Here is a 26359-nt window from a genome sequence, read left to right on the forward strand (position 1 = left end):
GTATAAAATATGATTTGTATACAAAATGTACCACTCTTCAAATGTATAAGACTTAATATAAATATTTTTACATTTTGATTTTTGTACTCCATAATCAAAATTCAGTATTTATTGACTGTTTTGATATTTCTGAAGTGAACTTGGTGCAGGATGGAATTTCCTGTTGCTATATCTAAATTGTTCTACCCCATAAAAATGTATCCTTGAACACAGGGGAAAAATTTATCTTTTGGATATTTGACCTCTATATAAATTTTACTTTTGGGGAAATCAGATTTTGTAATTTGAACTAATACTCACCAGGAATTGGCCCAAGTTTAAATAGAAGATACAACAGAGAAATAGGTGTCAAATAGTTTAAGTCCACCTTAGGTAATTATATACTCATAATTACTTTTTACATGAATGTAAAGTGCTTTAAAGTAAAAAATAAAATCTAATTATTTTCTAAATTACTTCCATTTTACCCACTTCCTTTGAAAAGTACCTTTCTGCTACAATGTAAACAAAAAATGGTATGTAAAATGTAACATCAGACACATCATAATTTGTGGTGTGGGCCCTTACATTGAAACCAAATCTTTATTAATCCAAAGCTAGAGGATTTTATTTCTTCCATATGCCCAAAGTAACTAGTATCAATTCACATTTTCTGTAAGCCTTGAAGAATTTTATTTAACATAATAAGAGGTTTAATAATTTATATTAAAGACTATGTAGTACTCCTTTGTTGCTGTTCACCAACTGTTTTTATGACGGTAACTCCGAGATCTGGAACGTGACCGGCAATGGGAATGCTTTGCGGTTTGTGCTTTAGTTTCAGAATTGGTGTACCCTTTGGGAGATTTACATGGGGATCTTGCTATGGAGTCAGAATGTCTTCCATGTGATCTTGATTTTGTTCCTGAGCTAGTTTGCTTTTGAGGTGAACTTGATTGTGATTTTCCTATTGACTTGGACCTTTTTTGTAAGGACTTGGACCTTGATCGTCCTCTGGAACCAGAATTCCTTCTTGGAGTTCTTGACTGCCTTGCTGAGGTAGACCGCCTTGGTAGTGATTTGGAACGAGACTTAGACTGGCTGTAAGAAAACCGCCGGTGTCGCGACCTGCAAACATTCATAATGTTAAAGCACGTTTTCCACACAGAACAACAGGTTAAGAAACACTCTCAGGAACTTAGACACTTTATGTAACAGTAGTTATGTTTTTACTACTGTTACTCTTTTATAATATATAAAAAATTCTGATTCATTATGCATGCTTTTAGTTTAAACATAAAGGAAAAGTTTGCAATATTTGCTATACTAGAATATATGACCAAAAGACTTTTTTAAAGATTAAAGTGACTTCAACTTTTTTTTCTAAAAGGTAGAGAGAGAGAGAGAGAGAGGGAGAAAGTTCCCTCCCCAAATGCCTACAACAGGTGGAGGCTGAAGACTGAAGTCCAGAACTCAATCTGGTTCCTCCATGTGGGTGTCAGGGACCTAATTTGTTTGTTTGTTTGTTTTCTTTTTAAAGATTATTCATGTACCTGAAAGGCAGAGTTAGAGGCAGAGGCAGAGGCAGAGAGAGAGGTCTTCTATACAGTGGTTCACTCCCCAAATAGTTGCAATGGCCAGAGCTGGGCAGATCTGAAGCCAGGAGCCAGGAGCTTCTCCAAGTCTCCCATGGGGGTGCAGGGGCCCAAGGACCTGGGCTATCTCCACTGCTTTCCCAGCCATAGCAGAGAGCTGGACTGGAAGTGAAGCAGCCAGGACTCGAACTGGCGCCCATATGGGATGCCGGCACTACACATAGTGACTTTACCTGCTACGCCACAGCACTGGCCCTGGGACCCAATTTCTTGAGCAATCACCTACTGTCCCCAGAGTGCACATTAGCAGGAAGCTAGAATGGAGAATGGAACCAGGACTCAAACTTAGGCACTCTGATAGGGGGTGTAGGTATCCCAAGTGATGGCTCCACTGTCAAATGCCTGTGCTGACCAAGAGAGGTTTACATTACTGGATATCTAAAGGTCAATTCTGAAAAAGGTCCTGCATATTTAATCTTGATTGCACAGCACATAATGAGGTGCAAAATCCTGAATTGGGGGAGGGAGTAAGATTTTTAAAAGGAGAGAGGAAAGAAATAAGTTACATCAAATAATGCTAAAACCCAGATGCAGGACTTCTGGGTCTTGCTTGATAAAGCAGATTTTTAAAAAATTTTATTTATTTATTTATTTATTTTGACAGTGAGAGAGAGAGACAGAGAGAAAGGTTTTCCTTTTGCCTTTGGTTCATCCTCCAATGGCCGCCGTGGCCGGTGCGCTGCAGCTGGCACATTGCGCTGATCCGAAGCCAGGAGCCAGGTGCTTCTCCTGGTCTCCCATGAGGGTGCAGGGCTCCAAGCACTTGGGCCATCCTCCACTGTATTCCTGGGCCACAGCAGAGAGCTGGCCTGGAAGAGGGGCAACTGGGACAGAATCCGGCGCCCTGACCGGGACTAGAACCCAGTGTGCCGGCGCCGCAGGTGGAGGATTAGCCTAGTGAGCCGCGGTGCCGGCCTGATAAAGCAGATTGTATTAGACCAATCTTCCCACAGAAGTATATGAAAAAGTTGTACGACATCTGTAAAATGAGTGAAGGCATTGGAGACTGACTAACACAAGCAGAACTTGAGGCATTACAAGCCTTGGCTCTTTTACTAAGATCGCTTTCCAAAGGATAGCATGGGGCATTTGTGTACAAAAATGCTGTCTGACTAAGCTGGAGAGACAGACATTGGAATTCAGAGCTAACCAAATGGCTGGGACATGAGAAGTCAAAATCCCAGAGACAAGGGAATTATACATATACAGACCAAAATAACTCTTCTTCTTCTTCTTTTTTTTTTTTTTTTTGACAGGCAGAGTTAGACAGTGAGAGAGAGAGAGAGAGACAGTGAAAGGTCTTCCTTTTTCTGTTGGTTCACCCCCCAAGTGGCCATTATGGCCAGCGCGTTGCAGCCGGCGCGCTGTGCTGATCCGAAGCCAGGAGCCAGGTGCTTCCTCCTGGTCTCCCATGCGGGTGCAGGGTCCAAGGACCTGGGCCATCTGCCACTGCACTCCCAGGCCACAGCAGAGAGCTGGACTGGAAGAGGAGCATCCGGGACAGAATGTGGTGCCCCAACCAGGACTAGAACCCACCAGGGTGCCGGTGCTGCAGGTGGGGGATAAGTCTAGTGAGCCATGGCGCCAGCCCCAAAAGAACTCTTAAACTCTGCCTGCGAATCTGCCTGTGAATCTCCTTATGTCACTGGCCATCTTATGCATTGGATGCGACTCCAAGAGGTCAGCAAAAAACAGCAATTGGGAAATTCAAGAACAGAGCTGAAATGAGAGACACAGGGCTAGGTGGGGGGCTGCAGTTCAGGCCCCTAAAAGCTGATAAAGTTGAAGAAGCTTGGGCAACAATCTATGATTTCAACTGCTTGAATTTTCACCCAACAGCCAATGAAAAAGATTTGAAGTGTATGAAAAAATAGGCAAAAATTACTGAAGTAAAAATGCCTTAAAGGAAAATTAAAGACAAACAGATCCAAAGTGATTTGGAATTTGGCATTATCAGACAGAATTTTAAAAATTACTGAGTAATATGTTCCAAAAACTAGGAAAAAGACAAGGCAGATGAAAATATGGAGAATTTCAGTGGAAAACTGGAATCCATAGAAATAAACAAGCAGTTTTTTAAAAAAAGATTGATTATTTGAGAGACAGACAGACAGACACAAGTATCTTTTGTTGGTTCACTCCCCAAATGGCAGCAACAGCCAGGGCTGGAACAGGAGCTTAATCCTGGGTCTCCCATGTGGGTGGCAAGGGCTCAAGTACTTGGACCATCTTCCACTGCTTTCTGTCACTGTGCCTTTCAAATAAGTAAACAAAAGTAGACAGGACTCAAACCACCCACTTGACAGGTAGCCTGAGTAGGGAGCTTAACCCACTGGGCCAACACAACTGCCCCCAGAAAAGGAAGTTTGCATAAGATGTATGTGTGGAATAATCACATAGCCAAGAGTAAATGTTCAATAAGGCAGAGCAGTAACAAAGAGATAATGGCCCAGACTTTTCCAAAACTAATGAAAGCCATTAACTCAGAATTTCAAATTCAATAAACTCCAGGTAGAGTAAAAATAAAACTAGACTGGGCTCATTACAGTGAAAATGCTGAAAACCAAAAGTCAAAAATCTGAAAAGCTGCCAGAGAATAAAGGACAACTCACCTTCAAAGGATCAACACTAAGACTGACAGCTGACTGGATAGCAGAAAAACATCATTAAAAAAGAGCAGTACTTGGACTTGGCACTGTGGTGTAGTGGGTAAGCCACCGCCTGCAGTGCCGGCATCTCTTATGGGTGCTGGCTCAAGTCCCGGCTGCTCCATTTCTGATTCAGCTCACTGCTACGGCCTGGGAAAGTAGTAGAAGATGGCCCAAGTCCTTAGGCCCCTGCACCCATGTGGGAGACCTGGAAGAAGCACCTGGCTCCTGGCTCCTGGCTTTGGACTGGCGCAACTTTGGCTGTTGCAGCCAACTGGAGAGTGAACCAGTGGATGGAAGACCTAAGAATTAAAAAAAAAAAAAAAAAAAAAGAGCAGTACTGGCATTGTGGCAAAGTGGGTTAAGCCACTAACTGAGACATCCCATTCAAATCTCGGCTTTCTGCTTCTGATCTAACTCCTTGCTAATGCACCTGGGAGGTAGCAGATAATGGCCAAAATACTTAAGTTTCTGCTACCCATGTGGGAGGCCCAGCCTGAGTCCCAGGTTCCTGGCTTCAGCCTGGCCCAACCCTGGCTGTTGTAGGCATTCTGGGCTCCTCTCTGTCACTCTGCCTTTAAAAAAAATAAAGAAAAAGAAAAAAAAGAAAGGAAGAAAAAAAATCTCTGTTATCCACAGAAAAATATCCTTCAAAAATGTATCACCGCCAGCATGCCTGTACTTTTAAAAACATTGAAAATTCTTCAGAATGAAGGAGAGTGATCTAGAAGAGGAAGGGAGAACTCTGGAAGGTGTGCCTATATTGACACAGAATATTCCAGAATAAGTGCACAGTCTTAGAAATTATTAAGTTTCATTCATTTTGTAAATAGAAAACAAAATGGAAAAACATTCTTAAACAAAAGGCTATATTTGGACTAAAGAAAAGGCGGCTTGGGGCAATTTTGATTCTTCAGGAACATTAGAGTCGTAATGTGTATATTAACTAATATGAAGTCAGCAAAGACTTAGGTAATAACATGAGCTAGGGACTACTGTTAAGTGCAGGGGATATAAATATGACTAAGAGAAAAGTCCTGTGGCTCAAAGAATTCATAGTAACAGCAGCAAACTAGTTTTCATTTCTACATCCAGGGAAGGCAAAATAAAAGACTTTCTTAGTCCAAGGTAACACCACATATACCATATGTACTTATAGTATACATTAGGCTTTTTTTTTTTTTTTTGACAGGCAGAGTGGACAGTGAGAGAGAGACAGACAGAAAGGTCTTCCTTTGCCATTGGTTCACCCTCCAATGGCCGCTGCGGCCGGCACATCATGCTGATCCGAAGCCAGGAGCCAGGTGCTTCTCCTGGTCTCCCATGAGGGTGCAGGGCCCAAGCACTTGGGCCATCCTCCACTGCCTTTCCGGGCCATAGCAGAGAGCTGGCCTGGAAGAGGGGCAACCGGGACAGAATCCAGCGCCCCGATCGGGACTAGAACCCGGTGTGCCGGCGCCGAAAGGCGGAGGATTAGCCTGTTAAGCCACGGCGCCGGCCGCACTATTCTATTTTTAAACATACACACACACACACATATATATATCTTTTATGTAATCTTTCATTTGAAACACTTTTTTTTTTTTTTGGACAGGCAGAGTTAGACAGTGAGAGAGACAGAGAGAAAGTTCTTCCTTTCCGTTGGTTCACCCCCCAAATGGCCGCTATGGCCAGTGTGCTATGGCCGGCGTGCCAATCCAAAGCCAGGAGCCAGGTGCTTCTCCTGGTCTCCCATGGGGTGCAGGGCCCAAGCACTTGGGCCATCCTCCACTGTACTCCCGGGCCATAGCAGAGAGCTGGCCTGGAAGAGGGGCAACAGGGACAGAATCCGGCACCCTGACCGGGACTAGAACCTGGGGTGCCGGCGCCGCAGGCGGAGGATTAGCCAAGTGAGCCCCGGTGCCGGCCGAAAAACTCTTCTTTCAATCTAGTTCCCTGCAAATGTTCCTGGAAAAGCAGCTGTGGATGGCCCAAGTGTTTGGTCCTTTGCCACCCACATGTGAAACCTGGATAGAGTCTCAGGCTCCTGGCTTCAGTGTGGCCCATACCTGGCATTGTGGCCATTTTGAGAGTAAACCAGAGGATGAAAGATCTTCCTCCCTCCTCCTGTTGTTTTTCAAATAAATAAATACTTTTTTAAAAATAAAAAATAACTAAAAACTCATTTCAACAGTGAATTTGATAGGCAATTAAAAAAATCTTGGTGGGGAGTAAAAGGGGGCCCGGAAGAGAGAGAGATCCCTCACCCACTGGTTCACTCCCCATATGCCCACAATGCCTAGGGCTGGGCCTAGGAACCTGGGAGTCAGGAATTCAATCTAGGTCTCCCATGTGGGTTGCAGGGACCTGATCACATGAACCATCACTGCTGTCTCCAAAGGTCTGTATTAGCAGAAAGATGGAGTCAGGAGCCAGAGCTGGGCATCAAACCCAAGCACTCCAATATGGGATATGGACATCTTAACTGCTAGGCCAAATGCCTAGCCTTCTCACCTCGTCTTAAGTTCTTTTTTTTTTTTTTTTTTTTGACAGGCAGAGTGGATAGCGAGAGAGAGAGAGAGACAGAGAGAAAGGTCTTCCTTTTTGCTGTTGGTTCACCCTCCAATGGCCGCTGCGGCCGGCGCATCTCGCTGATCCAAAGCCAGGAGCCAGGTGGCTCTCCTGGTCTCCCATGCGGGTGCAGGGCCCAAGCACTTGGGCCATCCTCCACTGCCTTCCCGGGCCATAGCAGAGAGCTGGCCTGGAAGAGGGGCAACCGGGATAGAATCCGGCGTCCCAACCGGGACTAGAACCTGGTGTGCCGGCGCCGCAAGGCGGAGGATTAGCCTGTTAAGCCACAGCGCCAGCGCGTCTTAAGTTCTTTTTTTTTTTTTTTTTTTTTTGACAGGCAGAGTGGATAGTGAGAGAGAGACAGACAGAGAGAAAGGTCTTCCTTTTTGCCGTTGGTTCACCCTCCAATGGCCGCCATGGCCGATGCATTGTGCTGATCCAAAGCCAGGAGCCAGGTGCTTCTCCTCATGCGGGTGCAGGGCCCAAGCACTTGGGCCATCCTCCACTGCCTTCCCGGGCCATAGCAGAGAGCTGGACTGGAAGAGGGGCAACCGGGATAGAATCCGGTGCCCCAACTGGGACTAGAACCCGGTGTGCCGGTGCCGCAAGGCGGAGGATTAGCCTGTAAAGCCACGGTGCTGGCTGCGTCTTAAGTTCTATAAACATAATTTTGTCTTTGAGCATACAAACTATATATCATAGTCTAAGCCTCAAATAGCCAGTGTCCCTTAGCCATGGGACAAACCTGGATCTTCCTCCATAAAATGTAAGGAAGATTTATATTGTTACTATATAATGACGATAAAAAGGATCAAGTTCCAAGACACGCTATAGCTTTTTCTAAGTAGTTCTTCAGTAATCTTGCTGATGGCCCAATCTTGACTTGGGTTTTTTTGACTTAGAAAAGGAGCTTAAAGCCGGTGCCGCGGCTCAATAGGCTAATCCTCCACCTGCGGCGCCGGCACACTGGGTTCTAGTCCCGGTTGGGGCTCCGGATTCTGTCCCGGTTGCCCCTCTTCCAGGCCAACTCTCTGCTGTGGCCAGGGAGTGCAGTGGAGGATGGCCCAAGTGCTTGGGCCTTGCACCCCATGGGAGACCAGGAGAAGCACCTGGCTCCCGCCTTCGGATCAGCGCGGTGCGCCGGCCGCAGCGGCCATTGGAGGATGAACCAACGGCAAAAAGGAAGACCTTTCTCTCTGTCTCTCTCTCTCACTGTCCACTCAGTCTGTCAAAAAAAAAAAAAAAAAAAAAAAAAAAAAGAAAGAAAGAAAGAAAGAAAGAAAGAAAGAAAAGGAGCTTAAACAAACCTACTCAAGGATGGGCCAAAAAATCAAAGCATGTGGTTCACACCAAAGGAGAGTACTTCTCAGACATATAAGATTTGAGAGCTCTGACTAGACTGTATTTTCTAGCAATCAGGATATATTAATAGTAAAAAGTCAAAGAACAAAGATGCGGTTTTCTCTTCTTACCACCCTTCGTTCCACTTGGCTGGAGGGATAGGAGTCAGGCTATTTCACAGTCTTGTTTTAGAACTAAGGACTTCGGGCAATGACTCAGTCTCTTTAGTTCTGATTATGTTATTTTTTCTTGTTTAAGCTCTGGGCATTGAAAATGAAGAGACTGAAAGTTAATAGCCTGGGTGGCCAGCCTGATTTGAAGCTATGTGAGGTCTCGGACAGTCAACCTGGTCAGACAGCAAGGATATGGTTGCAGACATGGGTGCTGTGGTGCAGCGAATTAAGCCTCTTTTGGACACCTGCATCCCATATCCGAGTACAGTTTGAGTCCCAGTTACTTGGCTTCTGATCCAGCTCCCTGCTAATATGCCCGGGAAAGCAGCAGATGATGGCTCAAGTACTTGAATTCCTGCCACCCATGTGGGAGACCCAGATGGAGTTCTTGGCTCCCGGCTTTGGACTGTTCCAGCACCAGCTATTGCAGCCATTTGGAGGTTGAGCCAGCAGATGAAAGATCTCTCTCTGTGTCTATTTGCCTTTAAATAAATAAATAAATAAATAAATCTGTTTTAAAAAGATACTGCTGCAAATGCTCATCATTAAGGGCAGAGTTCACCTTGGAACTGTACATGCTTATGAGAAAATTATAGATAAATTCTATACATGTTTAATGAAAGTCAACAGAGTGCCTTCCCCTAGGAGGTTCACACCTCCCTTAGGATGTACCCCATGTGAAGAGATAGATAGGTCTGGGCCTCTTAACTTACAAGGCCTAAAGCCCAACAGATTATTATCAAGCCCCTTCTATCAGGTTCTATTTGCCTCTCAATCAGAAAACTTAATTGTAGCTTAGACAGCACCTTTCTTAGCTCCTCTAATAATGACTCTGTCCTTTGTTCTAGACCCTGTCTAGCGCACTTGGGCCTCATTCCTTTGTAATCATAACCTCTACTCTACCACCAATGGCTCTACTCCCAACCTGTGTGTACTGATGGTCCTCTTCCCCACTGAATGCTGTATAATTGTTCAAACCTGGTAAATGCCACTCTTAGGATCATTGGTTACTATCCTCACTCTGTCTTTTATGACCTTGTCTAAATATGATCAGAGTCGGCAAACTTGGAAGGCTTCCATAGCCTTGGCAACTCATGACGACAGCCTAGGGTGGTTACTGGCGCCATAAACTAGAGTGTCAATTTGTTGGGTCAACAACAGGAGCCACTGTGCACTTGCTCCTCATGTGGGATCTCTGTCCTTAATGTGCTGTACATTGTGATTTAATGCTCTATCTAGTACTCAAACAGTATGTTTCAGTTTGTGTTTCTATGTTGGTGCAAACAGTTGAAATCTTTATACTAAATTGATCTTCTGTATATAAAGAGAATTGAAAATGAATCTTGATGTGAATGGAAAGGGAGAGAGAGCGGGAGAGGGGAGGGTTGCGGGTGGGAGGGAAGTTATGGGAGGGGGAAGCCATTGTAATCCATAAGCTGTACACTGGAAATTTATATTCATTAAATAAAAGTTTAAAAAAAAAAAAAGAATGCAGGCATGCCAATACAATTTCAGTTATTATTACAACCATTTTGCCATGTAATTAATTTCCATTGTGGTTTACTCCAATTCTAATAGAAAAAATGGCTAGCAAAGTAGATAAACTGCAGATACCCCTTCCCACCCAAATTTACTATTTTTTATGTCCTCCTCCAAAACTCAGAATTTACTCTTGCTAATAATTTACCACTTATAAGTAAATCAATTTACACTAAATTAGTCAACTTCCTTTCATAAGTGACTTTATATTTCTTGTATGTTTAATCATTTGCAGAACTCAAGATTCTGAATTGTTGGGCTTATTTAGAAAAATTTTATGTATCGATTGTTTCTCACCTTGTCTGTTGAGACGTTTTCTTCAGTATATATTATTTTTCCATTTAAAAAAGTTAAATGTGTCACGAACTCAAACAGTATCCCATAACTAAGCAACATGCTAAGTGGAGAAGAGCGTATCTTTCTACCAAAGCTGACTGTTTCATTGAACAAAATGAGGAGAGGCAGAACCTCCAGGCTCTGGTCCCCGCACTCACTCTTTCAGGCTGTCGGACCGTCTCCGGTCCCTCCCCCAGGAAGAGCTCCTGCTGCGCGTCCTCCTCTGGCTGGGGCTCCTGGACCTGCGGTGCTCACTGGGAGAGCAAGGGTGCCGCTCCTTTGACTTCATCTGCCCTGGTGCTGGAACATGAACAGTGAGGCTAGCCACAGAGTCTATTACCCAAAACCCTCGGTCTCAGCCACGCAACTAGTATCACTTCTTAAGAATTTTACGTGCAAAAGTCTGTCACTGCGTAAACTCATTCTGAATAAGCAAGAGCTGATGTTTAGTCACACTTACTTTTGCGATCACCTTGTGCAAACTGTATTTCAATTTGACGGCCACATACCCACTTTCTATTGAGGTTATAAAGGGCATCTTCAGCATCTCGAACATCTTCAAATATGACTAGCCGTTAAGGACACTTTGAACATCATGTATCAAGCAAAAATATTTGAAAAGTATTCTTTACATGTGAAATGGAAGACACAGGAAACAAGTTCAAGTTATTAAGCTCACATTTCCCACATAATATGAATAATCAGAAAAAAACCCAGTTTTACTTTTTTATTATGAAAACAAATATCCTACTTATGATTTAGAAAAGTGAATCTAAAAATAAAAACAGAAATAAACATGTAACTTACTTTTAATGTATACTGCTTGTGTGGTTGCAATATACAAGTATAATTTGAAATATGAGAAAAAAATTAAGTCCAAAATTAGCATTATAAATATAAACTGTTCAGGACTCACTCCCTTCTTTCGGATAAAGGATCCACCAGGTTTTTCACTGAAAATATCAGGATGCAGAAGCCTTTATTCTGAAATTAAAATTACTCTTTCATTAAAAGGCTTTTTAATTATGACATTTAGGAGAAATTACTTATAAACAAAACTGTACACATACAAGTGAACTAAAACAAAACCTCATTTGGCCCTTTAAAAATGATATCTACCTTTGAATCAGCACTTTAAACATTATTTTATGTTTTTAATACTTGGGATCTAAATATTAAAGAACTACAGAGAAGCAATCTATAAACATTTGGAGTTACATATACTGGTTTGTAATACCCCCACTGAACTCCTTTATCATATAAATTATATAATAGTAAACCTAAGTATAATGGATATTAGCTATACAAAATACTTGAATAGCTGTCTTTCAGGAAGTTGTTCATTGGTTTATTTTTAAAAAATAGCAAACAGAAAAAGCTCAAGAAATGCAATACAAAATGAGACTTTGGCAATTACCTCAATTTCACTTGATCTTGAACCTTGACCTTTACTCTTTATGGCTTGCAAGATGGACTTTATAAGAGACGCAGAACCAACAAAATCAGACTTGGCTTTGACTCTGGAACTCTGAGTAAATGTAGGAAAGCCGAAGTCTCAACCTGGTGTTGGCTTTGTCTTTTGCTTGATAAAGACTTCCCCTCTTCCAGGTCTTTATATCTGTGTCCACCCTCCCTCTTTACTCCTTGATGCTTGAACTTTAGGTGCCTTTTGTCTTGCCTGCTTGGTTTATGCTTGGATTCTAGCTAACAGGTTGGTTCAAACTGGGGGGCGCTTGCCAGCTACTGTGGACTGGTTTAGATTTTCTGAGATAAAGAAATAAACACATTTAATTAGGCAATATTAATTCCATAACATATGCTCCTGAACACATTTAAACATATGTATGCAGTATATTCACATGCACACAGTAAAATAAAGGATATTGAACATAAGCAAATCCTCTTGGGCGGCGAGTGTAGAAGTCAAGTGGAATGTAAACGTCTACTATAGGGCCATATCGACCAAACTCACGGCGCAAGTCCTCAGGCCTGAAGTGTTTCAGAAATAAGGCAAAGAAATACGAATAGCTGAATTAAAATATTTTGCCTACAGAAATTCTGTTGAAACCCTCAAAAGAAAGTATAGCATCTAGACCAGCATTATCTGAAACTGCCTAAGAATCACTCAAGGTTTCAAAAGGAAGGGAAAAAAAGAAGGAAAAATTAGACTTTCAGGCATCTCCTGCATATTCTGATTCAGAAAGTCTGGATTAGGGACTGGATATCCATTTTTTTTTTTTTTTTTTAAGATTTATTGATTTATTTGAACTGCAGAGTCAGAGAGAGGCAGAGGCAGAGAGGTCGGTTGGTCTTCCATCCACTGGTTCACTCCTCAGATGGCCGCAACAGCCAGAGCTGCGCCGATCTGAAGCCAGGAGCCAGGAGCCTCTCTGGGTCTCCCATACGGGTGCTAGGGCCCAAGGACTTGGGCCATCTTCCGCTGCTTTCCCAGGCCACAGCAGAGAGCTAGATTGGAAGTGAAGCAGCCGGGATTCAAACCGGCGCCCAAATGTGATGCCGGCACTGCAAGTGGCAGCTTTATCCACTATGCTACATTGCCGGCCCCCTATTCATGCTTTTTAAAAAAATATTTATTTACTTATTTGAAAGGCAGAATTATAGAAAGGGAGGGAAAAGGCCGGTGCTGTGGCATAGTGGGTAAAGCTGCTGTCTGTGGTGTCGGCAACCCATATGGGTGCCTGTTCAAGTCCTAGCTGCTCCACTTTCTATCCAGCTCTCTGCTATGGCCTGGGAAAGCAGTGGAAAAAGGCCCGAGTCCTTGGTGCCCTGCAGCCATGTGGGAGACTCGCGGAAGAAGCTCTTGGTTCCGGATCAGCCCAGCTCTGGCCGTTATGGCAATTTTGGGGAGTGAACCAGCGGATGGAAGACTTCTCTCTCTCTCTGCCTCTCTCACTCTTTGAAATAAACAAATAAATAAATCTTTTTTAAAAAAATAAGAAAGAGAGGGAGAGAGAGGAACAGAGAGAGAGTTATCTTTCATCCACTGGTCTACTCTCCAAATGGCAAGGGAACTATGCCAGTCCCAAAAATTAAAAAAAAATATATTAAAAGATTTATTGAAAGAGTTACAGGGAGAGACAGAGAGGTCCTCCATCCACTGGTTCACTTCCCAAGAGGCCTCAATAGGAAGGGAGGAGCCAGGCTGAAGCCAGGGCCCAGGAGCTCCACCCAGGTCTCCCACATGGTCCAAGCGCTTGGGCCATCTTCCACTGCTTTTCCCAGGTCACCAGCAGGGAGCTGGATTGGACATGGAGCAGCTAGGATATGCCCACCCATATGGGATGCTGGTGTCGCAGGCTGCAGCTTTACTCTCTATGCTACAACACCTTCCCCATAAACAAATACTTTTTAAAAGTATGAATAGGGTCTGTCATTGGGATGCAGCAGGTTAAGCAGCCGCCTGCAATGCCAGCATCCTATATGAGTGCCAGTTCGAGTTTCAGCTGCTGCTCTACTTCCAGTGTAGCTCCCTGCTACTATGCATGGAAAAACCATGGAAGATGGCCTGAATGCTTGGTCCCAAGCAATCCATGTGGAAGACACTGATGGAGTTCCAGGATCCTGGCTTCAGCCTGGCTGTTGTGACCATCTGGGAAGTGAACCAGTGAATGGAAGGTCTCTGTCTTCTTTGCTGTAACTGTGCCTTTTGAATAAATAAATATTTGAAAAAGAGGCCGGCGCCGTGGCTCACTAGGCTAATCCTCCACCTGAGGCGCCAGCACCCCGGGTTCTGGTCCTGGTCGGGATGCCAGAGTTTGTCCTGGTTTCTCCTCTTCCAGTCCAGCTCTCTGCTGTGGCCCAGGAAGGCAGTGGAGGACAGCCCAAGTCCTTGGGCCCTGCACCCACATGGGAGACCAGGAGGAAGCACCTGGATCCTGGCTTCGGATCGGCGCAACACGCCGGCCATAGCGGCCATTTTGGGGGGTGAACCAATGGAAAGGAAGAACTTTGTCTTTCTCTCTCACTGTCTAACTCTGCCTGTCAAAAAACAAAAACAAAAACAAAACAAAACAAAAAAAACCCATTTTATTTGAAAGGCAGAGACAGACAGCAAGACAGAGATCTTTGGCTGATTCACTCTACAAATGCCTACAATAGCTGGGCTGGGCAGGCCAAAGCCAAGAACCTGGAACTCAATCTGGGTCTCCCATGTGGGAGCCAGGGTTCCAGGTACTTGAGCCATCACCTGCTGCCTCCCAGGGTGCACATAGCAGGAAGCTGAACTGGAAGCAGCGTAGTCAGTACTCAACCAAGCACTCCAATATTGGATGCAAGTATCCTAAGCGGCAACTTAACTGCTATGCCAAAGCCCACCCGAAGGATATTCATATTTTTAAAAAGCACAATAAAGGTGGAGAAATTTCAAGACACTGGCCTGGTAGATAGACTTTAGAAGTTATTTGCATTAGGCCACGCCGTGGTTTAACAGGCTAATCCTCCGCCTTGCGGCGCCGGCACGCCAGGTTCTAGTCCCGGTTGGGGCTCCAGATTCTATCCCGGTTGCCCCTCTTCCAGTCCAGCTCTCTGCTATGGCCCGGGAAGGCAGTGGAGGATGGCCCAAGTGCTTGGGCCCTGCACCTGCATGGGAGACCAGGAGAGGCACCTGGCTCCTGGCTTCGGATCAGCGAGATGCGCCAGCCGCAGCAGCCATTGGAGGGTGAACCAGCGGCAAAAAGGAAGACCTTTCTCTCTGTCTCTCTCTCTCACTGTCCACTCTGCCTGTCAAAAAGAAAAAAAAAAAAAAGAAGTTATTTGCATTAAAGATTTAATAATTCACTGTTTCCTTAAAACACACTCATTTGCCTCACTGTAAGTTTATATTTATGTTAATTTTATTTTCAGATAGAAATAACTAGATTCTAAAGAAGTCCTAAGATTATTTCTTCGGCTTTAACAAAAAAATATAATGCAAAATAACTAACATATTCTCAAATTTGATAGTATTTTGAGCCTCCTATATGCTTTCTATTGTGATAAGTACTGAATATTATTATTGTCTTCATGGTGGTACAATTTCAATGATGAGATTAAATATTTAGCAGTAATAGCTGACAGTTGTAATGTATTTACATATTATCCACTGTTCATCTTAAGACCACCTGATTCTCACAGCAACCTTACAGTTGTTTATAAGATGGGGACCAGACAGACAGCTTCCTAAGGTTCAGGAGCCAGCAAGGGAGAGCTGGAATCACACTTCGAGCGTGACACAGGCCTGGGTTCTCCACCACCATCCCTCCTCCAGGAGATGGAGGGATTCAGCATCAATGTGAACGCAAAATGTGGTTCAGGAGAAATAAGAGTACTTCAAAACATATTGTGCAAGCGGCTCAAAGATGACTGCAGAGCTGTTAGTCTGGACAAACATTAGTGACAGAAATTAGATGTTAGAGAACAGAGCTGGATGAAGAGGGGGAAAAAGGCTGAGCCCTCAGGTTTAGATACAGACTTTGAGGTGATGGTGGAACATCTCTAAGAGTTCTACAAACAACTGAAAATTGTGATTATGCAAATTATTTTGTTTTCTCTGAAGACTAGAGGTATTTAAGGCTAGAGATGGAGACTCAGGAGTTAGCATCCACTGTAGGCCAGGCAGTGCCGTCATTATCATGACCTACTTCATTTCGTTTATCTGCCTTCCCTCATAGACTGTTAACTTTTAGATGGCAACAATATCTCTTTTCTTTCATTTATCCATTCAGAAAATATTTATTGAGCATCTACTGTGTGCAAAGCTCTACAGATATGATGGGAAAACAAGAAAAACACAATTTCTGCTCCTAGCTTCTCAAACATGGCTGCATTTTAGAATCACCTGTGAAGGTGATGTTACAGAAACAGGCACCCCAGCCTGACAGATTAACTTTGGACCTAACTGATGTTTCCCATAGTAAGTTCCAGTTACATTTAATTTTTGAAAAAGTTTTATCTATTTTTATTTTATTCTTTAAATATTTATTTATTATTTGAATGGCAAAGTTACACAGATAGATAGATAGGTCCTCCATTTGCTCGTTCAATCACCAAAATGACTGTTTTGGCCCGCCCTGGGTCAGACCAAAGCTAGGAGCCTGGAACTCCACCTGGGACTCCCACATGAGTGGCAGGGGCCCAAGCACTTGGGCCATCTTCCTCTGCTTTCCCAGGCTCATTAACAAAAAGTTGGATTGAAAGTGCAGCAGCCAGGCTACTGGGCATACTGGTGTCACATAGGTGGCAGCTTAACCCACTGTGCCACAACACCAGCCCCAAAAGTGTTATTTATGAGAGGCAGAGAGACAAAGCTCCCATCTGCTAGGTCACTTCCCAAATGCCCAAAATGGCCACAACTGGGCTGGGCCAAAGTCCAGACCCAGGGACTCAATCCAGGTCCCACAGGGGTGGCAGGAACCTCATTATTTGAGCCACTATTGCTGCCTCCCAGGAACTGCACTAGCAGGAGCTGGAGCCAGCATTCTGATGTGGGATACAGGCATCTTAACTGCTAGGGTAAATGCCCATTCCTACGCTGAATTTTTTTAAGTGTTTCATAAGAAATTCTGAGATTGAGAATTATTGCTAAGGCAGTATAGCATATCTCTGTACTTAGCACAGCCACACAGGAAGCACTCAATATACATAGACTTGCTTGTCAATAGAGAAGAACACATTACTGGTACCACTTGAGAGTCAAGGAGACTAAGGATGAGAGAAGTTACCTTCTACACAGGTATTCACAACCTGTAACAAAGCGAGGTAGCAAAGCTAGAACACAAATAAAGGTCCTCTAAGGCAAACAATCCATCACCCATTTATGAGGGGCTAACAAGACATGTATCTCAGATCACATGTAAAAAAAGGCTGGAGCACTGTGTGTGTCAGAGGTTTGGAGTCCTGAATGCCAAGGACAATGGGAATCTCAAGGAACAGGTCTCTTCCAAAACGCTGGCCACCAGCTCCAATCCCCCACTGCTGGCCGTTATTCTATTTTTGCATTTCTGCTGTGATCTTCAGGTCAGGAAAGTATGGAGAATAATGAAACAAATAACCTATATACCCACCAACAAGATTTATTTTATTCTCAATACCTACTGTATCTGCTATAACTTTCAGTATTTTTTAGAAATAAAATTATATTCTTCTTAGAATATAATCTTAGAAATAATCTTACTGCTCATCATTCCCTGGCATAACTATATTTTTACTGTGAATGTATTTATGTCTATTTTTACATAAATGTAAACTTTTTACATAAATGACACCAAACCATGTGTATTTCTGTACCTTAGCTTCTTCCCCCGCCCCATGAGATTTCTCCAGGTAGTTCCAGTTCACTCATTTTTACTTTAAATAGCACTGTTACGAATAAACCACAATGTATTCATCCAGTTTTCTGTAGACTAACATTTAAGATATCTCCTTGTTAAAAATGTTTTAAATTGCAAGCTGTGCTACAGTGCACCTTACGGTAAGTGTGCTTTCCAGAGCTCTGTCCAGTTCTCTGTGCTGCCTCCCTGACAAGGAAAGGTGGCTGAAGGATAAACCTGCCTTCAGCTTTGCTACATAATCTCCAACGTGGCCAAACCCACTAACATCCCCCACAACATCCCCCATCTCCTCATTAATATCTTCCAACCCTGGCATTCTGAAGGAAAAGAAGTGAAGGAATTTTACTGTTAATTTACCTAATGAACCAGTGTAATACAACATCTTTTTATGCTTTATAGGCCAATTATTTTGGTTAAATACCCAGAAGGAGAACTCCTGGGTTAAAGAGGATGTATGAGTGTAAAATTAACTTTTATGAAACTGCCAAACAGTTCTGCAAAGTGTACTATTTTATACTCCTGCCAGCAAAGTATAATACTCCAAGGGGTGCCAATATTTATCAACAATTGGTATTGTCAATCTTTTCCATTTAGTCATTAAAGTAACAGTTGGGCAGGTTTTTTGTTTTTGTTTTTTATCATTATTTCTTTGAAAGGGGAGAGAGAGAGATTGAGACCGAGACTGACTGATTTCCATCGCTAGTTCACTCCCCAAATGCCTGCAACAACTGGTGCTGGGCCAGGTGAAGCCAGGAGCCCAGAACTCAATCCTGGTCTCCGAAGTGGAGGCAGGGGGCTACTGCTTGAGACATTGCCTGCTGCCTCTCAGCAGGAAGCTGGACTAGGAAGAGAAGCCACAGACAAATTCAGCCACTCAGATAAGGGATACAGGTGCCATGTCTCAAGCAGAGTCTTTTTTTTTACATAGATATATTTTTTATAGATTTTTAAATAGATATATTTATTTATTTGAAAGTCAAAGTTACGGGGGGGGGGGAGTTAGGGAGAGGGAGAGAGGGAGGGAGAGAGAGAGGTCTTCCATCTGCTGGTTCACCCCCCAATTGGCTGCAACAGCTGGAGCTGTGGCTATCTGAAGCCAGGAGCCAGTAGCTTCTTCCCAGTCTCCCACGCTTCTACTGCTTTCTCAGGCAATAGCAGAGAGTTGGACTGGAAGTGGAACAGCCGGGACTCAAACTGGTGCCCATATGAGATGCCAACACTGTAGGAGGTGGCTTAACCCGCTACACCACAGCACCACACCATATATAAATTTAATTTATTTATTTGAAAGGCAGAGTGATGAGTGAGGGGAGGGAAGAGCCGAACAGACGGAAACTGAGATTTCCATTCCCAGGTTTACTGCCAAATGCAAATGCCCACCAATAGCCAGGCCTGGGCAAGGCTGAAGCCAAGAGCCAGGAACTCCATCTGGGTTTCCTATGTGGGTGGCAGAGACAACATCCACTGCCTTCCCAGGTGCATCAACAGAAAGCTGGATCTAAAGCAGAACAGCTGGGGCTTGAACTAACCCTGATATGGGACGCTGGTGTCCCAGGCAGGGGCTCAGTCCATGATACCACAACATCCTCCCCTGTACACATTTTTTCTTTATAGATCCATGCATATGGCATATATAGATATCTATTTAGGTCTTTTAAAATTTCTGTTGGCAATATGTCAGAGTTTGCAATGCAAAGGATTTTTAATTTCTTTTTTGTTGTTGTTGTTAAATTTATTCCTAAGTATGCTTTCTGATGGTATGGTTAAATGGAATTGTTTTTTAAATTTCATTATTTTTAATTGTTCACAATTCTAACTTACTAAACTCATTGTGAGTTACAGTAGTTTTGTTGTTAATTTTTTATTGTCTTCTATGTAAACAAACATGTCACCAAAGGGGACTGGTTTTACCGCTGCCTTTCCAATTTTTATGACTTTAAAAAAAAGATTTATAGGCCGGCTCAATAGGCTAATCCTCCGCCTTGCGGCGCCGGCACACCGGGTTCTAGTCCCAGACGGGGCGCCGGATTCTGTCCCGGTTGCCCCTCTTCCAGGCCAGCTCTCTGCTGTGGCCAGGGAGTGCAGTGGAGGATGGCCCAAGTCCTTGGGCCCTGCACCGCATGGGAGACCAGGAGAAGCACCTGGCTCCTGCCATCGGATCAGCGTGGAGCACCGGCCACAGCACACCGGCTGCGGCAGCCATTGGAGGGTGAACCAACGGCAAAGGAAGACCTTTCTCTCTGTCTCTCTCTCTCACTGTCCACTCTGCCTGTCAAAAATAAAAAAAAGAAAGAAAAAGATTTATTTATTTCAAGGTCAGAGCTACAGTGAGAGAGGGAGATATACAGAGATTATTTTCCATCCACTGGTTCACTCTCAGATGGCCGCAATAGCTGGGACTAAGCCAGGAGCAGCTTCTGGATCCCCCATGAGGGTGGCAGGGAATCAAGCACTTGGGCCATCGTTAGCTGCTTTCCCAGGCCATTAGCAGAGAGTTGGATTAAAAATGGAGCGCCCTGTACACGAATCAGCACCCCTAGGGGATGCTGCCATTGCAGGCAGTAGCTTTAATTGCTATTCCACAATGCTGGCCCCCCTATTTTTATGCTTTTTATTTCACTTTCTTGACTTACTTCATTGGTTAGGAATTGCAAAAAAATGCTGAATGGAGGGGCCCAAGTGTTTCGGCCCTGCCACCCATGTGGGAGACCCAGAAGAAGCTCCTGGCATTGGCTTTGCTCAACCCTGACCATTGTAGCCATCTAGAAAGTGAACTAGCAGATGGAAGGCCTCTCTCTGTCTCTCCCTCTCTCTCTGGAAGTCTAACCTCTGACTTTCTAATAAATAAATAAATATTGTTTTCTTTTTCCAACATTTTGTTATAAAGTTTTTAAAACATACAGAAAAGTTGAAAGAACTGTGTGATGAAAAAAATCTACCACCCAGATTTCAAAATTAACATATTACTCTACTTTTTCACATATGCATTTCTAAATTCTTATTTTTGATGCTTTTCAAAGTAAATTGCAGACTTCAGTAGTTTACCCAAACAGTTCAGTATGAATATTTCCTTTTTAAAATAATTTTTATTTAAATAAGGTGAACAAATTTCATGTATTTCATATATACAGATTTAGGAACACAGTGGTACTTCCCACCCTACCCTCCCTCCTGCCCACGCTCCCACCACGCTCCCTCCCTCTTTCCTTTTTCTTTGTTTTAATTTTTACACTGACATACTTTCAGTTTATTTTATAGTCATAAAGAAATCTTTTTTTTTTTGACAGGCAGAGTGGATAGTGAGAGAGAGAGAGAGAGAGAGAAAGGTCTTCCTTTTTGCCGTTGGTTCACCCTCCAATGGCTGCTGCATCTCGCTGATCCGAAGCCAGGAGCCAGGTGCCTCTCCTGGTTTCCCATGCGGGTGCAGGGCCCAAGCACTTGGGCCATAGCAGAGAGCTGGTCTGGAAGAGGGGCAACCGGGATAGAATCCGGCGTGCCGGCGCCGCAAGGCGGAGGATTAGCCTGTTAAGCCACAGCGCCGGCCAATAAATCTTTTTAAAAAGCTGACTGGAAGAACAGACATTTGGCATGACAGGTTGCTATGTGGATGTCCATATCCGTCTCAGAGTTCCTGACTGAGTCTCATCAATTCTTCTTATCCAGCTTCTCACTAACATGCAGCCTGGGAGGCAGCAAGCAATGGCTCAAATACTTGGGAGACCTGGACTAATCCCAGGCTTCAGGTTTTGGCCTGACCCAGAATCAGTTGCTGCAGGCATTTGTGGGGGTGAACCAGCAGATGGACGATCTCTTTGAGAAAGTCATTCTCTCTCTGCCTTTCAAATAAAATGAGAATAAATAAATAAAAATAAAAGAGACTGAAATTTGTTTTAAAAATGTTGAGTGGAGGTTGTGAGAATGAGCATACTTGTTACTATCTATTTAAAAAAAAATTTTTTTTTACTGATTTAAAAGGTAGACCCAGAGACAGAGAGCTACAGAGAGATCTCTCATCCATTGATTCACTCCCCAAATGTCCATAATAGCTGCCTAAGCCAGCCTGAAGCCAGGAGCTCAGAACTCAATCCAGGTGTCCCATGTAGGTGGCAGGGCCCCAAATACGTCAGTCATCACCTGCTGTCTTCTAGGGTGCGCATTACCAGGAAGCTGGAATTAGAAGCAGAGTTGTAACCGGAACCCAGGTACATGGATAAGGGATGCTGGTATCCCATAGGGCAGCTTAACCGCTAGGCCGAAAGCTGGCCCTGCTGTTCTAACCTTCAAGCGAAAGCACTCGGTCTTTCACCATTAAGCTAGGCTTTCTAAGATGTCCTTTAACAGGCTGAAGCAGTTCCCCTCTATTCCTAGCCTGCTGAGACTTTACATCACAAATGCTGGTGAGTTCTGTGTAATGTTTTTATTGCACTCCCACTGAAACACAAAGCTTCATATACACTGAAACCAAAGAATGTTACTAAATCGTCCAAGAGAGGTACCTGGCTGTAGTTCCCAAGACAAGAGGAGATCTGGATATTACTTTGTTTCATTAATTAGTATACTGTGCTTGACATTTTAAAAACTTAGTCTTCTACACAACAAAAAGCAAAGATACTAAAGCATTTTTCCTGACTCAAATTTTGTTTCACCAGTAGAAATTAACATTAAAACTTTAAAAATTAACTAAGATTTTTCTTTAATTCTTGGGCTCAATTTCATTCCCATCAAGATTCTGTGCAACACTTTTTAATGTCTTGTGATTTATCTCACAGCTAGATTTACTTCGCCATCAGCGAAGTAAACAGTAAGTAGAAAAAACCTCCCTTTCAGACCAAAGGGAAAGAAAGTTTTTAAGTGAGAATATAATTTTCCTCGTGGGCATTGTCTACCTTAGAAAAACTACTACAGAACAAGCCTGTGACTATAGACTTGTAGTTCAGGCCACCGAAGATTAGAGATGAGACTTGGGCACTCCCTTGACTTGCATCCTCTGGTCTGCTTTAACAAAAACCAGGAGGAAAAGAAAGCTAGGCATCAGAAGCAATGGGTGGCAGGCCTATCAATGGCTGATCTGTACAGTGATCTGCCCTCAAGGAGACCCAACAGGCCAGTCCACTGCAGTGGCTTTCAATGTGGTAAGCTTGGGCTTCAGCAGAAGTCAACTTGTGAAGAGCCCTGGCAGCTCTGCCAAGAGTTGGATCACTGGAAATGGACCTGCCCTGGAGTTGAAGGATTTCCAGGTCAGAGCCACAGATCTTACTGGCTCTAAGCTGAAAAGCCCTTCACTCAGCCCAGCTTCCAAAGTGACCACTGCTGAGGGGACAGCCACGTAGGGTCAGCAACATTGCAGGCAGAACTGTAAATTTCTTGTTAGAGATGCTACCTGCCTTTACCTGACCAGCTCTCCTCCCAGGCTAGCTAAGTAATAAAGTCAACAGAGTGCCTTCCCCTAGGAGGTTCACACCTCCCTTAGGATGTACCCCATGTGAAGAGATAGATAGGTCTGGGCCTCTTAACTTACAAGGCCTAAAGCCCAACAGATTATTATCAAGCCCCTTCTGTCAGGTTCTATTTGCCTCTCAATCAGAAAACTTAATTGTAGCTTAGACTGCGCCTTTCTTGGCTCCTCTAATGAAGACTCTGTCCGTTGTTCTGGACCCTGTTTGGTGCACTTGGGCCTCATTCCTTTGTAATCATAGCCTCTACTCTACCACCAATGGCTCTACTCCCAACCTGTGTGTACTGATGGTCCTCTTCCCCACTTAATGCTGTATAATCGTTCAGACCTGGTAAATGCCACTCTTAGGATCATTGGTTACTATCCTCACCCTGTCTTTTATGACCTTGTCTAAATATGATCAGAGTTGGCGAACTTGGAAGGCTTCCATAGCCTTGGCAACTCATGATGACAGCCTAGGGTGGTTACTGGCGCCATAAACTAGAGTGTCAATTTGTCGGGTCAACAACAGGAGTCACTGTGCACTTGCTCCTCATGTGGGATCTCTGTCCTTAATGTGCTGTCCATTGTGATTTAATGCTATAACTATTACTCAAACAGTATGTTTCACTTTGTGTTTCTATGTTGGTGCAAACTGTTGAAATCTTTACTTAATATATACTAAATTGATCTTCTGTGTATAAAGAGAATTGAAAATGAATCTTGATGTGAATGGAAGGGGAGAGGGAGCGGGAGAGGGGAGGGTTGCGGGTGGGAGGGAAGTTATGGGAGGGGGAAGCCATTGTAATCCATAAGCTGTACACTGGAAATTTATATTCATTAAATAAAAGTTAAAAAAGAAAAAAAAAGTCTTGTGATTTATGGTCTACATTAAAATAGCCACCTCAAAGAAACATTCTAAATAAAGTTTGGCTGTGTTTGAAAATTAACAACCTTATTAAATAAAATTTAAAAATTTTTTTGAAAATAGGAAAAAAGTACTAGCCAAGTTCTGCCACCCAAATGAGTTTTCTCGTCTCATTTTTCTAGTTTTTCCTCTCTTAATTTTTATATGCTTCAAATCATATTCATATATAATCATAGTATTTCTTTAAATATTTAATTCCAATAATTTTCGTTATAAGCATACTGTGTGAAAGCTGATGTAAAATGAGTTCAGGCGTCATATTGCTAGACAACCAACACTGTACAACGCCTTGCACAAAAAGGTTAACACAGGCCACATGCGGTGATTCTACTTTATGAACACTGCTCACTGGCTACACAAGTCTTGGACAAGAAAATCTCTCTAAGCCTCAGTTTCTTATCTGTAAGTGGGGGTAATAAAATATACTGTAGAGTTATCGTGCAAACCTATACTGTGAAAGTTGTTAGTATGCCTTGTGGCACATGGTGATTATAGTCAACAAATATTAGCAATTATTTTATTACTACAACTCACCACCCAGATTTTGAGTGCCCCCTACTGGTAGTGCTAAAAGGTGGTGAGAGAATGCAGAAGGACTCCCCTTAATTTCAATTACATTCAGCCTCAGTAACTCTATGGTGTCACTCAGATGTGTTATATTTGGCCTGCACAACATTTAAACGTGTTTAAAAAATGTCTGTGGCCTGTCGGGTTTCCTCCACCCGACAATAAACCTTTTCCCTTTAAAAAAAACAAAAGTCTGGAAACACGAAATTGTCAACATTCTACAGCTTTAAATCTACCCAAAAAACAGGGACTTCATGCAATTCGACTTTGACAAATGCTGACATTTTTGAAAACTGAGTTTACATACACAAAATCTGGATTTGCGCCTTCTCTTTAAACTTTGGAAAACGAGGCAACAAGGAATCTGAATGACTGCATGGCGGCTCTCAGCGGGAGCTCAGCAGACAATTCCCCTCAGAAGGCACACGTCCTGCTGCGTTTGCTACAGCCCGCGGTCCTGTGGTGCCTCACAACCTGACAGCTTCACTCATTTATAATCCCACCCGGCCGCCCGCCCTGACCATCACCCTGGAAACCCCCCACCCCTCTCTTTAACATACTGGAGAGACAGGATGCTCATTCAGTCGTCAAGTAGTCTGTTTCATTGTGGGATTCATTTATTTATCTCTACCTAAATCACAGATTTTGCGTGTGTCTTCTAGATACCGTACTGATAAACAAGAGAAGAAACGTAAACGAGGCAGCTTTAGATGTTAACTAGAATACACGAACTCAGTCTGCGGTCGCGGCATCTGTATTTGCAGCAACCACATTCACTCCTCAAAGGTCAACTATGGTCACTCCAGATGGCCACGGAGTCCAGAGCTCCTATCTCGCCCCAGGCGAAAACTCTTGCGCCTCAGCTCGCCTCCCTTGCGCATAATAAGGCGACACTGCACACCTAGAGGGGCTGGTGCCCAGCGACAAGGAAATGTCTCCTCATGCCCGCCCCCATCCCCACCCCTCCGGCTCCTATTAAGGACAAAGTGCCGTATGAAGGAATCGCTCCTTAACGTCCATCTTTAGACGCCCGGGGGGCGGAATTCCCGCGGGAGCATCCCAATGAAGCAGGCGGAGTCCACCCACCCCGTTACACAGAGGGTGTTCTCACTGCGCTCAGCACTTGGGAGCAAACCGCATCCATCCCACTCGCCCAAGTTCTCTTTTGTACACAGGGTAACACTGTGTGCAGCCGGGAGCAGACCCGGACCCGAGGCGAGGCCCGAGGCGCGCCTTCTCCCCGTCCCCAACCCCCCGAGGGCCGGCCACACGCCAGCAGCCTCCGTCCGGCGCGGCCACAAAGGGAGCGCGGCCTCGGCGCTCCGCCGGCCCCCCGGCGCGGCGCGGCGTGCGAGGGCGGAGGCGCGAGTCCCGCCCAGGCCCGGAGAAGCCCGCGGGCTCGGCGCTCCCCGGCCCGGGCGCGTCGGCCGCGGCCCGCGCAGGCCCGACCCGCCCCGCGGGCCTCCCGGGCCTCGGCCGTTACCCGACCCTCCCCCGCGCCCCCACCTGCGGCCGGCGCCGCTCACCTGGTGGCGTCCGCGACGTTCCTGACGAACAGGGACGTGTTGGGGGGCCTCGTGTAGCGAGACATGTCCGCGTCCTCCGTCCCCTCCGGCTCTGCCCGCGGCGCTGGGCTCGCTCGCTCTCCCGCCGCCGCCGCCGCCACAGCAGCTCCGCCGGCCCCCAGCGCGACCCCCTCCCCTCGGCCTCGGCCCCGCCAGCGCGCAGCCGCAGAGGCCGGCGCGGAGGGGGCGCTGTGCGGCGCGAGCCGGCCGCACGGACCGCGGGGGCGGGGGTCCGGGGGTCCCGGCCGGGGGCGGCCCGACGGGGGCGGCGCGCGGGCCCGGAGGCCGCGGGGCCCGGGGAGGGCGTGCGCCGGGC

The 26359-nt window shown here is 44.7% G+C and overlaps 1 protein-coding gene across 5 annotated transcripts; it reads right to left on the bottom strand.

Annotated features, from left to right (window-relative positions):
- On the bottom strand, positions 1 to 26120 carry SRSF12 (serine and arginine rich splicing factor 12). Of its 5 annotated transcripts, none has more exons than XM_062187607.1 (6): positions 26005 to 26093; positions 11639 to 11985; positions 11138 to 11205; positions 10682 to 10805; positions 10380 to 10521; positions 4 to 1107 (listed from the first exon to the last, which is right to left on the bottom strand). In XM_062187607.1, exons 5-6 carry the CDS (start codon positions 10508 to 10510, stop codon positions 738 to 740), a joined length of 501 nt encoding a protein of 166 aa, XP_062043591.1. In that variant the 5' UTR covers positions 10511 to 10521; positions 10682 to 10805; positions 11138 to 11205; positions 11639 to 11985; positions 26005 to 26093; the 3' UTR covers positions 4 to 737. The 5 variants fall into 5 exon arrangements, with proteins under 5 accessions (XP_062043586.1, XP_062043591.1, XP_062043590.1 ...); XM_062187606.1 differs by having other exon boundaries at positions 10682 to 10847; XM_062187602.1 differs by lacking the exons at positions 11138 to 11205; positions 11639 to 11985 and adding an exon at positions 12104 to 12210 and having other exon boundaries at positions 1 to 1107; positions 10682 to 10783; positions 26005 to 26120.
- Positions 26121 to 26359: the final 239 nt, after the last annotated feature.

The sequence above is a fragment of the Lepus europaeus genome, chromosome 3, assembly GCF_033115175.1.
Source record: "Lepus europaeus isolate LE1 chromosome 3, mLepTim1.pri, whole genome shotgun sequence".
Taxonomy (NCBI): domain Eukaryota; kingdom Metazoa; phylum Chordata; class Mammalia; order Lagomorpha; family Leporidae; genus Lepus; species Lepus europaeus.